The sequence below is a fragment of the Microcebus murinus genome, chromosome 5 (genome assembly GCF_040939455.1).
Source record: "Microcebus murinus isolate Inina chromosome 5, M.murinus_Inina_mat1.0, whole genome shotgun sequence".
NCBI classification, from domain to species: Eukaryota; Metazoa; Chordata; class Mammalia; order Primates; family Cheirogaleidae; genus Microcebus; species Microcebus murinus.
Window position 1 is genome coordinate 17665503 of NC_134108.1, and position 18104 is coordinate 17683606.

General features: G+C 33.5%; 1 protein-coding gene across 3 annotated transcripts in view; it reads right to left on the reverse strand.

Annotated features, from left to right (window-relative positions):
- The window catches only part of STXBP5 (syntaxin binding protein 5), a 159320-nt gene that overhangs the window by 100634 nt on the left and 40582 nt on the right, over positions 1-18104 (reverse strand). For all 3 annotated transcript variants that reach the window (XM_012752182.3, XM_012752184.3, XM_012752185.2), the window contains exons 5-7: positions 8385-8519; positions 6723-6786; positions 737-820 (exon numbers count right to left, since the gene is read on the reverse strand). In XM_012752182.3, the coding sequence (XP_012607636.1) occupies positions 737-820; positions 6723-6786; positions 8385-8519 (283 nt within the window). The remainder of the gene's footprint in view (positions 1-736; positions 821-6722; positions 6787-8384; positions 8520-18104) is intronic.

Consider the following 18104-nt stretch of genomic DNA (forward strand, 5'->3'; position numbering starts at 1 on the left):
AAATGCACCAGTAAGCCTTCTGAGCCTAGAGTTTTCCTGATGGGAACATAAATACTGGGGGGTAGTATTTTATTAAAGTCTTAAATTTTTAACCCTCACTAGTGAGGGAGAATTATACCTATAATAATTTCATTATCAAACCTCAGTGAAATAATCAATTTATAGGAAATCTAAAGGCAAAAAAAAAAGATGTTAAAGACAATGGGGATGCAGTCAGAAAAATTCAGCATTTGGGAGATTCTATCTTCAACAAATAAGTGACAAAAAAGAATGAGCAAGGTAAGAAAGGGAAGTGAAGAAGAAAAGGGGAGACCTAAAAATTAAAAGAAAATTAAAAGACTTATCAATCAATCATCATCAATCCTTATTTGGAACTTAAAGCTCACAAACCATAAATGTTTACAGTATAATATCATTGGTATAAAAGAATAAATAGAATATATTTATGAAACTGCTTGTAAATGCACAGAATCTCTCTGGAAGAACACAAAAGAAACTGGTGACATGGTACCTGGAAGGGAATTGGATAAGCAAATGTTGAGTGGGAAGGAGATTCTTTTTATCTTTTAAACTATGTGAACACATTATCTATTGTAAAAATAATAATAATAATAAGTTGTATATGATCGCAATTACAAAGGTTGAATAAAATAAAATTACCAATTAAATTCTTAGAGAAGCTGCTTTGAATTAGAGAAATCACAACAGCTTTTATTAGCAAAGATAATGTCATTACCTCATCATATGTGTATCTGTAGTCAGCTTTCTTTGATTTGAGGTCCCATAAGACTACTGTTCCAGATTCAAAGCCAATCAAAAGCTGTAATAAAAAAAGTCCATGTTACCTAGGAATTATATCAATTATAAAACATTTATTTGCTGATAATAAAGATAACTATTAATATTATTCATATGTTCTCAGTATAAATTATAACTAAACATCTGCACTGCTGATTACTGGTCATATAGATCTATACAATCCTTAACCCCAGGGGCAGGGCCCAGTACCAGTATATAGCCTGTTTCGGAACCGGGTAGGGTGTCACTGTGTGAGGTCAATTTCCCATGTGGAAAAATTGTCTTCCATGAAGCTCAGGAACTGGGCTGAACAGCATGAGGAGAGCAGCAGGCAAGGGAGTGAAGCTTCATCTGCCTGTACAGCCGCTCCCCATTGTCTACATCACCACCAGAGCTCCGCCTCCCCACCTCCTCCACCCACCTGTGGTGGAAAACTTGTCTTCCACGAAACTGGTCCCATGTGCCAAGAAGGTTGGGGACTGCTGATATAACTGACAAATGAGAACACTGCATTGCATATTTATATGCTTTTGATAATTTGGGACTCAACATACAACTGATTTGTGAAAAAGAAAACAGTACCATTTTGAAGTCCTAAGTGTACATCTTCACTAATATAAAATATTTTAATAAATTACTAATACAAATTTGTATGTGCTTTAGAGTTTTACAAACTTTCCAAATTCTACATATTATCAGGCATTCTCATCTACTCCACCTATGTATTGATTAGTTTTAAATTACATCTAGCCTAGATCCCTCTCATAAGACTCAGACACATAATTCCAGCGGCCACATCTCCATTTATCTACACAAGAACCTCAAAATAAATGTGCCCAAAAGTGAATCAATTATATTCTTCTCTACTCTGTTTCTCTGGCACTTCCTCTCACAGTTTCTCTCTCACCATTCCATATCACAACATTCATTCAGTTGCTCAGGCCAGAAAACTAGAGTCATCCTTAACTCTAGTCTCTCCTCCAATAGGTAAAATCAACAAGTAAATTTAAAATTACATTCTATTATCTAATTTACTTCATTCCATCTCCTGCACCTTTCTCCTGATTCGAGACACAAAGATCTCTTTTCTGGTCTCTCTGACTCCAGTCTTCCTCCTCTTTTAATATATTTCGTATCATAGCTAGAATAAGACTTCTAAAATACAAACCTGATAGGGTAATAAATGCTTCTATTTATGACTTTTTAATGTCTCACCATTATTTTTAGGATAAAGTCCAAACTCAGTAATATGACATACAAGATCTGTCATGGGCTGACTTCTGTTTACCTCTTCAACTTCATCCCTTACCACATCCCTGCTACCCACATTCCAGTATATTCGTCAGTTGATGCTCTCTTTTACCTTTGAGCCTTTACACATGCTGCTTACCTACCTGGGCTACTCCATTTGAATGGACCATTTTACTGTTTGCCTGACTAATCCTACTAATACTTCAGATGTCATTTTAGCTGTTTCCTCTCCCTGATCTACCAAATGTAAATGACCTACCAAATGTACTTCCTGTGTGCTCCAATTACACTCTGTACATTTTTAAACTGAAGAGTCACCATACAATATAATAATGGCCTTTTCCATATGTGAATTATTTTGCAGATCATAATATTGGTATATTTTGGGAAGGATTAGTTTTATCTTGTTCCTCACAATACTTCTGACATATGACACAGGGACTGACACGTTGTAAATATTTTTAAAAATGTTTTATGAATGCATTCCAGAATGGAATGCATGGTCCTCCCTCACAGACTATGTGCACTGCCCATTCAACCTCAGTTCCCTCCACATACACTCCAGTATTTTCCAAATCTCAATATTTCTCTGCTTTAAATCTCCTCCCTTTACATTCACTGAGAATCTTTAATTCAGTGTTACTTCTTTAGATAAGTCTACCCAGTTCCTCCAGACAGAATAAAGAGCTCCTTCTCTGGCCAGGCGTGGTGGCTCACGCCTGTAATCCTAGCACTTTGGGAGGCTGAGGCGGGCGGATTGCTCAAGGTCAGGAGTTTGAAACCAGCCTGAATGAGACCCCATCTCTACCAAAAAATAGAAATAAATTAATTGACAACTAAAAATATATATACAAAAAATTAGGCTGGTCCGATGGTAGTGAGTTATCAGAACTTACTCACATTAGTGTCACTAAAGTTGGTATTCAACCCCCCACTGCTAAATTTGACTGGCTTTAAAAAAAAAAAAAAAAAATTAGCCGGGCATGGTGGCACATGCCTGTAGTCCCAGCTACTTGGGAGGCTGAGGCAGTAGGATCGCTGAGCCCCGGAGATTGAGGTTGCTGTAAGCCAGGCTGACACCAAGGCACTCACTCTAGCCTGGGCAACAAAGTGAGACTCTGTCTCAAAAAAAAAAAAAAGAGCTCCTTCTCTTACGCTGCTACACACATTTTCATCTGTATATCTCTAATATCTAATGTACTATCAAATACATAGTAGACACTCAACAAATATTTGTTTAATGAATATAAACATCATTAGTAGATAATCTATATCTATGCATGTAATCTGGGGATATGAACAAAGTTGGGGATAGACCCAGTAATTTTAACAAAATAGCCATTTAGTGGATTTCAGATTACAAGGTATAATTGGAGGGACTAGTTATGATTTTTAAAAAGCATTTTACTTAGTATAGCTATATAGATTTTTATTCCTATATGAAAATCAAAGAAAAACAAATAAGAATGTTTCCTCATTTAATATTCATCCATAGGAAAAAATTCTAGTTGAAAATACTATTAATAAAAACATGAAGCAAATACATTCATGGAAAAAAATATGTGCCTAGTTTGTGCACAACAGAGAAAAGTAAAAAAAAAAAAAGATGTTCATTTACATAATTTTTTACTCACATTAACAATACATGCTAATCAAAATGTGCTCTGAAGCTCATTCATTAGTTGAGAACTTCTTTTTGTTTTGTTCTGGTTTTTTTCCATTTCTAGTGGAGGGGCTAGTTATTAAAGCTAACAAAATAGGTTTTCCCACCTTGGGAGGGAGTACAGTCAATTTTCCTAACCTGAACTCTTTTTTCCTATGCAATCTGAGATATATAAATCTTCCGAGAAAAACGGTATTTGTTACCTTTCCTTTTTCCCAGTCTTTTCAAATATCCTGAACATGTAATATGGCATTTTAACATGGAAGAAATGAGAAATTTCAGGAATAAGGAAAGAGAAGGAAAAGAATATCATTTAAGAGTTGATGTACAGTTTAATCAGCACTGCATTGCTCAGGACATAAGTAACCTGAGTTCTAGGCTTAAATCTGCCACTTAGTAGCCACAAATCTTTAGGAAAATAATCTTAGCTATCTGGATCTTCATAATCTGAGAGAGTTACAGTGAACTTCAGCTTCACTAGTCAGCTCTAACATCGTAAGAATGTTAGAAATATGTACTAACAGGTTTGACTTTAATGCCTATAATCGTCTGGCTTTTTAATTCCTTTCTCAACAAAAGCAAGAGAATTATAAATAAATATTTAAAAACAGAAAACTAAATTAAATATATAGTACTTACATAAACTTGGAAAATTCCTTCAATGCCTATTCCTACTGGAATATTTTATAACTCATAGAGATATTAATTAGTTTATGTACTATTTAGTAATTTCCTCATTTTTCTCTTATAAAAAGCACTGAATATGAACATAGTTTTCTACAGCATCAATAATCTATCTACATCTAGAGAAAAAAATGTAGCATAATGGAGAGTACTCCCGGGTTGAAATCAGAGAAATCAATGTTCAAATCCCAGCTTCACCAATATCTAGCTCTGTACCTCTGGAACACATAATGCCACCAAGTCTCTGCTGAGTCATCTACAAAGCAGGGAAAATTTCTAACTTACAACTTGATGGGAGATCCAAACGAAATAGTACATATAAAGTGGCCATCACAGTGCTTGACACATAGAACTCAATAAATGACAGATATTATTACTGTAAGTAATTTTACACTAATGCCTAACCTTCCTTAGCCAAGATCACCACTAACCTGTAAGGTTAGCTTTGAATAAACTTGCCCTATCACCCCATATCCTTTTTCAGTGACAAAATGTCACAGGGATCTTTGGAATCTGGAGTCTACAAAGATTAAATGATATAATTTATTTTAGCAAAATATTTCGTAAGTATTTGATGAGATTAACTCTTCGAAGTAGGGAGAATAATATAATTCAAGGCTTCAAAGAAAATACTGAGGATAAAAACAGTTGTATTAAGACATAATTTATTCATTATATAAATCAAGTATATATTGAGTAGTTACTATTTTTACTGTATGTTGGATACTATGGAAAATACAAACTTATATAAATACTACCTTTGTGTTCAAGGACTCTTTCAAGTTCAGGGGAGCTGAGATATACATACATTTCTAAATACAAGGCAATATGTGATAAATACCCTAAAATCGCATAACTAAAGTACTAATGAATATGGACATAACAGAAAGCATTTCTGCCACGATTATCAGGAAAGACATCACAAAAGATATATATTCAATCTGGGCCTTAAAATGAGGGTAGGAATTCAGCAGAGAGAGAATGTTGGGAGAGAATCCAATCAGAAGGACTCACAAAAACGAAGACAGAGACAGCAAAGAGCTGTCCATATTTAGGAAGCTGCAACTATTTGCTTTAGCATAGCATTTGGGCAAAGATATTCTGAAAGATAAAGAAACCTAAGACTACATTTTAAGGAAAGTTTATTTTGCTTTTTAGATACTAAAGAGCCACTGAAAGCCTTTGAACAGGAGAACACATTAAAATGGTACTCTAGGAAGACTAATCTGGAAATGATTCAAGAATGAGTTGTAATGTCTTGAACTCCAGTGCTGAGAAAAGCAACATTACAAAGTAAGGATAAAATGAAGGATTAAAATGACTTAGTGATTGATTCAAGGTAAGAGAGAAGTTTTCAATTCTGCCACCATTCCTCCCACCCAAAGGTTTGGCTTTTAAACAAGCATCATACATATAAAGAATATAAAATGAGGATCTAAGTTACTCTATACTTCCTTTATGATTACATGCTAACTCCAAACAATCCAGTTATCCTTTAGTTTTCCCAGTGGCAAACTAAGAGAACAATGTTAATCAATTTATAGACTTGACCTCACCCACAGCTAAAGAAAGGAAACACCTGGATAAACTTCTGCACTAAATCCAGAGGCTTCACTGCACTGATTTCTAATGGCAATAAACTTCCTGGTATTTACTTAGTTTATCATTATAAAATTATAATATATAGGTAGAAAAATATCATTATTAAATAGAACTACCTACTTTGAAAGATTGCTTTGAATTAGTAAAGAAAGATTCATAGAAAAAAATTTAATTATTTTTAAATGTATTAATTAACCTAAATTAACAATAGCTAGAAACTGACTGTATGAACCAATTTCAGAGTATTAAAAATTAAAATAACATTTAAAAAAATCTACATTATTAATTGGAGCTATTTATGAAGAAAGAATTAAGTGAGATGAGATATAAAGACAACTCTAACATAAGGCAATCTGGGATAAGTGCCACAAAAATTGTATAACTAAAGCATTGAAAAGAATTCAAAACCAAAAGAAAACTTTTTGTCAGGATTATCAGAAAATCAGGAAAAATACTGTGAATAAACCAAATGTAAATTAATAACATAATTGTATTTATTAATTTTGAATTATGTTTTAGGGTACTTTTATCCTTTAAAATTATAAATGATTCTAATTCCTTCACTTGTTCTTCATAATGAATAACAGGTATTAAGTGTATATGATATACAACCTTTTAGCAATCTCCATTTTGCAGGATAAGTGTGGTCCTGGAATAGTTTGCTTATTATACAAAAATTCATGCATTAAAACAATAAATGTATTTTTTTAGGAAAAAATTCTACCTTTCCCTCATCCATTGGATTATCACTTATATGGACAACAGGTCCTGGGTGAGATTTAGATGACCTAAAAAAGAAAATGTTAATAAGTTTTCTCAATTAAACATTTCAATATAGCTACATAGTCATTATAATAAGAATAAATCGATAGAGATATATTTATAAAGAAAGAATTATAGCAAGTGATCAATAACAGATACATAGTTCTTAATAGGGAACAAAAAAGGAATCAGGTATAAAATGGTAATTCATGTTGACACATGCCAGCAAAATTTATAGTTAAGTAAACTTTCTATATGGAGAAAAATATCTTCAATGTAGTCAAAGATTTCAGCACAGAAGATCTATCCTCAAGTAGAAATGTCAAAGTAAATATTTTTAAACAATGCAACATCTAAAATATTACTCTCTTATTTTACCCAATTCTAGCCTCGAATTGGGACATCCCATTTAGTTTCATAGTTCACACCAGAAATAAGAAAAATTCTATTATATTTTTAAAAACAACCAAGTATTGCTACCTATACCTGCTCAGAGAAAAAGAAGTTAATATAGTTAAGCATATGGCTCAACTGATGCCCATACATAATAATATCCCTAATTCAGAAACTCCTAAGTTTGAGATACCACTCCACTTCATGAGAGCCATCTGTGAAACTATACAGTCACCTGAACCAGGCCTACCCACTAGAAGTTGTAATCAACTCAAAATAAAAGACCATGAAACCCCACACGACTACCAAGAGACAGATATATGATAATAATGTCCCTGCCACAGGAAGAAAAACCAGGATTAATATACTATACAACTACACTAAGACATTACTTACTTAAAAGATATATCACAAAATTATCCCTATCTCAAAAAGATGTAAATACTGTGGAATGCAACAATACAAAACTACTTGTTTAAAAACAAAAACAAAAAGAAAACAATGAGAAGGATCCTGCCAATATCCTTAAACTTTGATTTTTATGTCCCAGCAATGTAAAAAAAAAAATTGTAGAAAGAGATAAGACATGCAAAATTTAAGACAGAGTGAAAAGTTAACATTAAAGATCCTCAAGGACCTATAACTCAACCTATAGCTTTTCTTGTTAAAATTGGCAAATGAAAACAATTGTTTCAAAATCAAGTAAAATCAACCTTAAAATTAATTCTACAATACCTTAACTTTAGCAAACAGTTGCCTTATATTTGTTGATTATTAAAACACATCAAATAAACTAATCAGTGTTTTCAAACACTGGTAGCAACCCATTTGTGGGTCATGAATAGCATTAGAAATAAAAATAATTACAAAATAAAAAAAGAGAAAAATTTAAGAGTGTCTTTCATCTAGTAAGAAGAATGATTATTTCATTAAACTTGTGTTTTATATATATGACTATACAATGTGTGTATATATCAACATTTGTATATATGTTTGTATATATCTATATTCACATTTGTAAATTTATACGTATATAATTTGTAAAATTTAAATTTACAAACTGCCATGTCAATCGGATAATACTTACAAAAAGCTAATAATTCTATATTTAATATCAAGAATATCTGACACATATTTAATTCCATATGGACTTAATGACTGGCTATCATGTGATGATATTATCATATATGGAACTGAAACTTTCAGATATGACATATCTGCTCAAACTCACAGTTCAATGGCTTTATTCCACATAATGACGTAGCCTGAGAGTGTGAAGGACTCCACATTGACGATATGTATATTACCTCGTTCAGTGCCCACATAGAGCCACTTACTCTGGAAAGGCAGATGGCAAAATGTAACCCTGCAAGAGAAAACATATTCAAAAAGAAATGTGAAAAATGTTTGATAAATTTTACTGACTGCATTACAGGGTTAATCATAATATATGTAATTCAAGAAAAGCAAAAAAGATTTATCTTCTCATTGTGATTAATATTTAATTATGCTAATTTAATTTATACATCAGCATTAGGTCTTACAGTAAATAAATAGCATGGCATAATAGAAAGAAGATGACTTTTGGAAGTTAGATTATGTTTCAAATCTGGGTATGTTGTCCAGTAACTGTACAACCTTGGGCACATCACAAACTTAACCTCTAAGCCACAAGCTTATAGGATTCTAATATCCACATCACCCCTGAGTACTACTGTACTTTTCAGGAGTCACTAAACTCACTAATCTATCTCAGTACCTGTGTTTACTATTCCTTCCAAGCAAAATGCTCTTCCTTCTCATATTTTTCTTCCGTTCAACATTCAGTTCAAATACCACTCTCATTCAAATTGATATCCTAATACTTAGTATCTCTGTCATGCTTGCCTTACATGATAGGGTCCATTTTTCTCACTAACTTGGAAGTATCTAGAAGGACAGAGATCCCTTATACTCAGACTTAGATAATATTTCTGAACTATTTCTTCCTATGCTCTGATGATGTTGGAAGACTTCATTAAGAAATTATAGGCCGGATGTGGTGACTCATGCCTGGAGGCCCAAGCAGGAGAATCACTTGAGGTCAGGAGTTCAATACCAGCCTGAGCAAGAGTGAGACCACATGTCTATCAAAAATAGAAAAATTAGCTGGGGCTTCATGACACGTGCCTGTAGTCCCAGCTACTCAGGAGGCTGACGGAGCAGGATCACTTGAGTCCAAGAGTTTGAGGTTGCAGTGAGCTATAATGATGTCACCCAGGGTGACAAAGAGAGACCTCTGTCTCAAAAAAAAAAAAATAAAAAAAAAAAACCAGAAAAAATAAATTATAATAATTTATATGCATTTACTAAAATTTATTATTATTCCAACAGTTTCAGTTATCTTTTGTATCAGTTTATTTGATTTCAAGGTAAAGAATGGATACTATCTTGTCCTTTTTTTGTAACACTTATTTTTAGTGAAAAAAAGGAGTATGATATGATAATACATAATGCTCACTTTTCTACAGACCACTGATTTTATTTCTCAGAATAGACTTCATGTTTCATGAAGCTTAAACATTACCTTGTATCAAAATCAACGTCATCAGAATATAACTTACAAAAGTATTTTTAATTCCGTTTATTATTCCAGGAATTAGCCCTTTCAGTGTAAAGGTATTTTAGTTCAACAAAATTTTCTTCAGTTACGCCTTTGATCATTTCTTCTCCCTCCATTGTTCTGTTTTCACCTGCCTTTTCCACCACAAAAACAAACAAAACCCCTTAATTCTTAGGCTTAAATTCCATCCCTTCATCATCTGTCCTTCATCCCCAGCATGATCTCTCTTATGATATTAATTCCATTGCTGTAAGGTGCTTATTATTAAACAAATAAATTTTAACTCAAGAAGTTAAAAACAAAAAGTAGAGAATTGACATAAAAATCGGTATAATAAATTACGTATCATAAAATAGTAAAACTAATAAGTCTATGAACTACTTCTTTTAAAAGATAATTAAATAGATCAACTTCTGACAAATCATATTAACAGAAATAAGGTAAAGGGAAAAAGAAAATATAGTGAGTATAAAAATGCACATATACTTAAGAATACAATGGTACACAAACCTCTAATCTTAATCAAATTCATGATAGTATTTATCATAAAATTTAAGAAACAGAAAAATCTAAAGCACTAATAACCATGGATGAAAATGAATATATTTAAGAATTCTATACTAAAAAGTTCTAGTCTTAAAAAGCTTAAGCATACTCTTTAACAACTCAAAAACCAGATTATTCCTCTATGAATTTATCTGTCCTAGAATAACAAGAAAAGAAGAAAGGAAGAAGGGAGGGAGAGGGAGAAGGAGAAAGGGAAACAAACCGAAAGAGACAGGTTACTAGAGGGACACAGTACAAAATAAAAGGAGGCTGCAGCCAGAAGCAGCCTGATAAAAGCACTCCGTGGTATATGCATGGTACCTTTCATGAAAAAGGAACAGTGATTAAGGGGGTGAAGCTTAGAGCCAGAGAAGATTATTGCCAGGCTTGAAACCTGATTAAGAAAAATTCACCACTTGCAAAATTTAATTTCAAAACTATTATATAGAACACTGACTTCTTCCTTTTATCTTTCAATTTCCCTTATTTTGAACAGGAATGTTTGTACAATTGGCCATTCCTGTCCAGGAGTTCCACATATCTGGATTCAACCAACTTTTGACTGAAAGATATTTAAAAAAAAAAGCCAGACAGACAGAAAGGTTTCTCAATTTATTATATGCAGGAAGCATGCCTGATACTGAAAATGACAATAACAAGGGGAAAAGTTACATTCTAATCATACTAAAAGAACTGTCAACCTTATTCAAAAATTTTTACAAGCATACAAAAATGTTTGGTATTAGGAAATCTATTAATGTCATAGGTTAAATCAATAGGAAAACAGGAGGGGAAAAAATGGCATGATAATCTAAATAGATGCTAAAAAGGCACTCAATTAAAATCTACCTTTCATAATTGATAACCAACTCTTAAGGAAAAAAAATTCCATTTAAAGCAACATCCTACTTTATGCTTAACAGTAAAACCCTAGAAGCATTATTATTAAAAATTAGAACTAAGAAAAAAATACCATCAACATCATTGAACACTGTTCTGGAAATTCTCATTTACACATTAAGGAGGAAAAAGGAAAATCTTTGTCTTCATCTTGAAAATCACTGCCAAGATGGTATAGATGCAAATGCCCTATTAACTACGAGGCATGCTGGGTTAGTAAAAAGAAATCCTTTGTTCAAAGCTTTTTATTCTCCCATCTCACTCTTTTTACAGAAGTACTACAAACAATGGTTTAAAACAATAGTGGCTTAAAACAATACCCATTTATTATTTCATAGTTTCTGTAGGTTAGATGTCTGGGCACAGCATAACTGGGTTCTCTGCTCAAGAACTTTTAAGGCTAAAATCCAGGTATCAGCAAAGCTGCATTCATACATCCCTTTCTAGAAGAGCTGGGAAAGAATCTGCTCCCAAGCTCCTTCCAGTTACTAGCTAAATATAACTTCTTGTGGACTGAGTCGGTCTCTCTCTGTGCTGTCTCAGAGGGTATGCTCATAGAGGCCACCTGCATTCCTACATGGCCATTTCCATCTTCAAGGCCAGCAGGGGAGAATCTCCTTTCCATTGACTCCTTCGCAAGCTCTGAACCTTTTGCCAGGAAGAATCTAGTCTCTTTTAAAAGCTCACCTGATTAAGTTATGCCTACTAAGAATAATTCCCTATTTTAAGGTCAACTAATTTGGGAACTTAATTACATCTGCAAAATGCCTTCATCTAGATACACGCTTGTTTAAATAATGAGGAGTATGTATGTGTACACCATGGGGCAGATATCTTGGGACCTATCTTAGAATTCTGCCTAACACAGGCATATATTTAGCAGTTTAATGTTTGGGTCATGGTATATGTGAATACTGTCAAAATATTTTCCAAAGTGATTGTGACATTTAGAACTCCCACTAATAGGTTATGAGAAGTTTCAGTTGTATCACAATTTAGCCAATCTTTTAGGCATTCTGATTGTAGAATTGTAGAGTTAGTTTGCATTTTCCTGATGACTGCCTTTTGTTCTCTTAAAAAATAAAAATAAAAAACACTGGGTTAATTATTGCATCGTGTTTTAATATAAACTTCTAAAATTGGCATTCGTTCATATTGTAAAATGTATCTGGGTCTCTGCTTTAATGTAAGTTATTCAAGAATTTTATTCACCTTTGTTATTCCGACACCTAGATAATCTCTGCCACACAGTAAACACTCAATATTTGGTGAACTGAACTTAACCCTTTGAACTTGCTTGCTTTTTTCTCATTATCCACTCGACATTATCCACACTCGACATCCGAGTGCAAAGGGATAATTTAGTCTAAATGTGTTTTTTTTTTCATTTCCAACTTTGAAGCACTACTCTCACTCTACATTCCTCCTAGGCCAACCAACACTATTCAGTAGTCTAAGACATAATTTGTCTGGGCCAATATTGCATTAATACAGTTAGAAAAATTATATATGCCCTAACCATATCTACCATTAAACATTTAGCATTTTGCCCTAAATTTATTTTAAAGTATTTTCATTTATTAATTCTTTTGTTATTATTTTTTTACAAGACTTAGCTCTAATCATTCTTACGTTTACCTTTGGTTATATCTCTCCTCCCTCCATATAATCTTTCTATATGTTTTTATATAATCTTTTTATATAACATTATAGGGCTTTTGTGAAACCAGACCAGTCTCTCCCTGTTTCCTTGTCAGTATTTCTCAGTCATTACGGATAATTTTATTCTAGGAAGTTATCCAAAACTTCCTCAACATCTTTTCTTTTACATTTTCAAGGTCGTCAATTTGTAACTGTCTTTCCTCTGAGTATTAAAAGAATTGTTTTTCTTTCTTCATTTCAAATGTTGACTGAATTTGTGGCTCTCTACACTCAGAATTCCCAAGATGACTCATCATTTCCATATTACCAACCAATTCTCTTTGTAGGATAGAATTAGTTCCATAGTAGCAGATTCCCTATCTGCCTTTCTATAAGGCTTGGATATCATTTCATTCCTTTGTTCTAGTCATTAATTTCATCCCACTAAATCATTTCTAGTGCTTGTATACTTTTCATTAAGCTGCTTTCAGAGAAAAGCATTTTGACAATATCATGTAATTACCACAGAAACTGTAATTCTAGGTCTTTAATTTGTTCCAATATTATGATTAAATTTTTTTCTTATTTAATACATACAGTGAGTTAATTCAAAATCTTTGTGAGACCTGTATAGATTTGGGTGGGGGCCTGGTATTTATCCCAACACTCTTACAGCTAAGTATGTGCCTTGTTCATGTGCATACTGAATGAATTATAAGCTTTATAACTATGCAAAGTGAAATATTTACGTATTATAATAAGAGTAAACTGTGAAAAATGAGGTTTTGTTTCTACATTAACCTATTAATGCTATTAGAAAATCAGATGCTAGGGCAGCAGCCAGTTCCTGCAATACATTATAAACACCAAACACTCATTGTGTTAGTATCTGAATGTATTACTTCATTTATCAACTAATTTCTTTTCCTTAATAGGTCTGTAGACATGAATGCTCCATTGATATTTAACATAAAATTTTGATTATTAATGTATTCCATGTAATATTGTATCTTCCTTTCCACTACTTTAGAATGCATGCATACTTATTTTATTCTCAACACTTAATAGGTGCATCACTAAATGAAATAGCCATATGTAAACTGTAAATCAGAGTATTAGAATAAAGGAAAAACATATCTGTAGAAATATAGTAATAATAATTTCAATACTATGACTCTGCTATTCAGGTATTTAACATACTTATGGGAAAAAAATCCATTCCATAAAATTTCAATAAGTGAAATTTTTCTTGAGAATCAATATTTATGTGAAAGTGTTATATAATAACAGTAAGTCACTATATGAATTGAGATATAAATATCAGACAATAATACTGGGTACTAAATAGGAAAAGCCACACACATACTTTAGTCCTCAGTCTTAAAATGCTTCATATATTATTATTTTAAAACTTCTGTAAAAGTTTAACATGGCTGAGAATACTGATCACAGTAACTCATGGTGATGAAAAAAGACTAGCAGATAGTTTTAATTGTTTATCAACATGACTTCTGCCTAATTTAAATATCTTTAAAGGAAAAAATATTAATAAAACAGATTTTTATAAACTTCCCATATTTTCCCTACTTTTCCTAGTTTTATAAGTAAAAAATGCAAATAAGATAAAAGTAAAACAGTAATTTAAATATTAAGTTAACTCAAATCCATTGTAGAATGAGGTGAAACTAGGCTATTGCTTACTGTACTTCAATGTCAACAAAAAACATAAACAGTGTAGTAGTCATTATAACTATTCACAAATATTCCAGTTTTCTTTCTTCCTGGGTATACAACTGAAATTAGGAATGGCCACGTGACCTGTTCTCGCCATTAAAGGAGCAGAGGAGATGTATGTCACTTCCAGGCAGAAGCTTTCGGAGCTAATATGTGTTTTACCACATTCTCTTTCTTCCTCTTTGGTGGTGATTGGTAATATTTTATTTTACTTTTTCTTTTCTTTCCAAGAAACCTATTAGAAGTAGCTATCGGCAATATTTTAAAGACTTACTGTTCCTCAGCCAGCATTCTGGAATAAGTTGACAACAAAAAGGAACAGTGTTCCCAGGAAACCCACAAAAGACACATGGTATAAGTAAATATAAATTGTTTAAAATCATTGAAATTTGAGAGTATTTGCTACCACAGCATAGTTCAGACTGTCCTGACTAATACAGAACATAACCATTGAATGTAATGCAGTTGTATAAGAAAAAGAAGGCTGGACTCCTACAAATGAAGGGTGAAAGAATGAGAAGGGAATGACAGGATTCCGCCCCTTCTCCTGCCTGGGGAAGCTACTCCAACAGAAAGCTTCCAACCAGGATACAGACTGTAGTGTGTTATGAAAAGTTCTGAATGCCATGGAGTTCAGGCTGAGGGGCAGAACAGGTACTGCTGCTGGGAGCAGGTTCCTAGAGTGGATGGAGAGCCCTCATTCTGCCATGCCATCTGTACCTGTAGGATAGTGCTGAGGAAAACTAGGCTCCTCCCAAATGCCACCTCTATCCTTGCAGCCACTTGAGGAAATCTTCAGTCTTGAGAGAATATGACAAGGTTGATCCATGAGGCACCATTCCTTGGCATTTTAAGTTCAATGGCTGCAAACAAGTTGTAGCCGTCCTAGAGGATTTCATCCAGGGAAGTTATTCAAAGACCAGGTATTCCTGCTACAGTTCCTTATTTACTATTGCCCTAATGAAAGCTAATGGGGAGCTGAACTTTGAACAGGCCCAAAGGGTTTCTGCTGGTCAGCTGAGTAAACCATATTACAGACTCAAAACTGGAAAATCCATCAGTTAATTTCATTTGTAACTTTCAGGACCACTTCATACAATTGTGTAGATTATGCCCTACACAACAGCACCTAACTGAGGAGGGGACTAGAGGACAATGTCAGGCTGCACTCACTGAGAACAATCACTTTTTTGCACTTCTGTGTGCCAAGACATATGCCTACAGGCAGCTTACAGTTCCCCACCCACGTTTACTAGAATTTCTGGGAGACCATACGTAGAGGCACAATAGTGCAGATGTACTCCCTACCTGACCATCATCAACTCCTGACTCTGTGACTCCCAGAGGTTTGATCCTTTCTCCATGAAGATTTACCATGACAATCTGTATAGTGTGTCTGGGAACTTGGACCAGGTACTGACACATTCCTATGCCCTGTGAGGAATATAAACACACCCCTGGCAAATGCAGTATCAGGGGTCTTCTTCACTGGAATTCTAGCTCCTGCCATAATCTTTCCAGTAAGTAGTGGTTTAAGAGAACTTCTTCAGCACCCTGACAAAATAACATCATTTTGATGTACTAGACTTCAGAGTTTCTTAGCTTTGATGCTGTTGATATTTTGAACCACACAATTCTTTTTCTTTTCATTGTTGTATTTATATTTACTTTCTTATAACTTGTAGAGCATCTACTGGATCTAAAGGAATGGAAAACAGGTTGGTGGGTTAAATGTCTGAGCTGGGACAGGGAGCAGGGTGGAAAACCTGTGGCCTCAACACCACATGTAACCCTCCAGATCCCCAAGTGTGACTATCTGACCAAATCCAAACTTCACAGAACAAATCCCTTTACATAATTCTTTGTTGCAGCGGGATCAGGTCAGGCGCCAGGCAATAAGAGTCTATGACAACTTCTTTGAATGCTTATATACATTCAGGACTCACCTTAACCACTTGGCTGATCTACAGGAATGTAAGGATTTTTAAAGAAAAAGGACAGAGACTCCTGACAAAATAACAAGCAACAATTACTTAAAGACACTGGAGAACAACAAAAAGTTAGCCAACCCTGGGAGCAGTCATCTCTTGGAAAAGGAAATGGCATTAAGTATGGTTTCAGGACTTCTAGTATAAGCGCAGGCCCCAGTCTGTACAACGTTGGGAACAAAATCTCTAAAAGAAAAACTACTGAACCAGAGATCAGAGGTTGGGGCAATCATAAATAGTGGAAATTAAAAAGGGATGGCACAGAAAAGAGAACCAGAAAGGGGAGCTCCAAACTCTTGTCTTTCATTTCTGGCTGAAGTATGCATACTCAGGGTAGACACCAACCTGCCCAGTTAAAAATAAAAACACTGAACTGAAATTTGAACTGCTTCCCAAGGGAGAGTTTGTAGTTTGAATAAAACCAAGTTAACTTTCAGCTTAAAATAAAAAAAAAAAAAAATCAAACACACACATACAAATAAACAATAACCACCAATGCGCTTCAAAAAAATATAACAATTCGGAGTGTCTATAACACAAAATACTCAATACACGCCAAGGACGATCCATCATTACTCAGCAGACACAGAACAGGGGAATGTGACCCATTCTCAAGTGAAAAGACAATCAACAGAGATTGGATGAAAGATGACACAAATATTAGAATTATTAGCAAACAAGACTTTTAATGTAGATATTATAACTATGCTCAATACTATAAAGAAAAATGTGTTGGCAATAAATGAAAAGAAAAGAAAAGAAATACTGACAGAGAAACAGAAACAAAATAATCAAATAGAAATTTTAGAATTTCTATTCTGAAAAACACAATATCTGAAATTTTAAAAATTCACTGGATAAGCTTAACAGAAGAATCAAGATGACAGAAAAGAATAAGCAAATCTCAAGACATATCCATAGAAATTATTCAATCTGAAAAACAGAGAAAAAGATTGAAGAACGTAAACAGAACTTCAAGGACTCACGGGAAAATACTAAAAAGTTTAACATATATATAAGTAATACTCCAAAAGTATAAGTGAATAGAGCATAAAAAGTATCTGAAGAAATATCAGCTGAAAATTTCCCAAATTTTATGAAGACCATACATTTACAAATTCAAGAAACTCAGCCAATCTCAAGCAGGATAAATCTGAGGTAAATAAATGGCCAGGCACATCACTGTCAAAGTACTAAAAAACCAAAGATAAAGAGACAATTTTGAAAGTTGCCAGAGAAACAGGACACATTTCATAGAGAGAAATAAAAATTTAAATAACCAATGATTTCTCATAGAAACAAAGGAGGGCAGAAAACAGCAGAATAATAACCTCCCAAGTGTTAAAGGAAAACCACCTATAGGTCATAAAGTTCATAATCAGAAAATCCACTACCAATTTTTCAAAATAATTACAAATTATCATTTCATATAATTTCAAAATCACCAAATACTATATTTCACTGAATCTGTTATTCATGCTAGCACACGCCATTATTTTTATTTAGTATTAATAAAATTCATAATGCATTTCCAATTAAT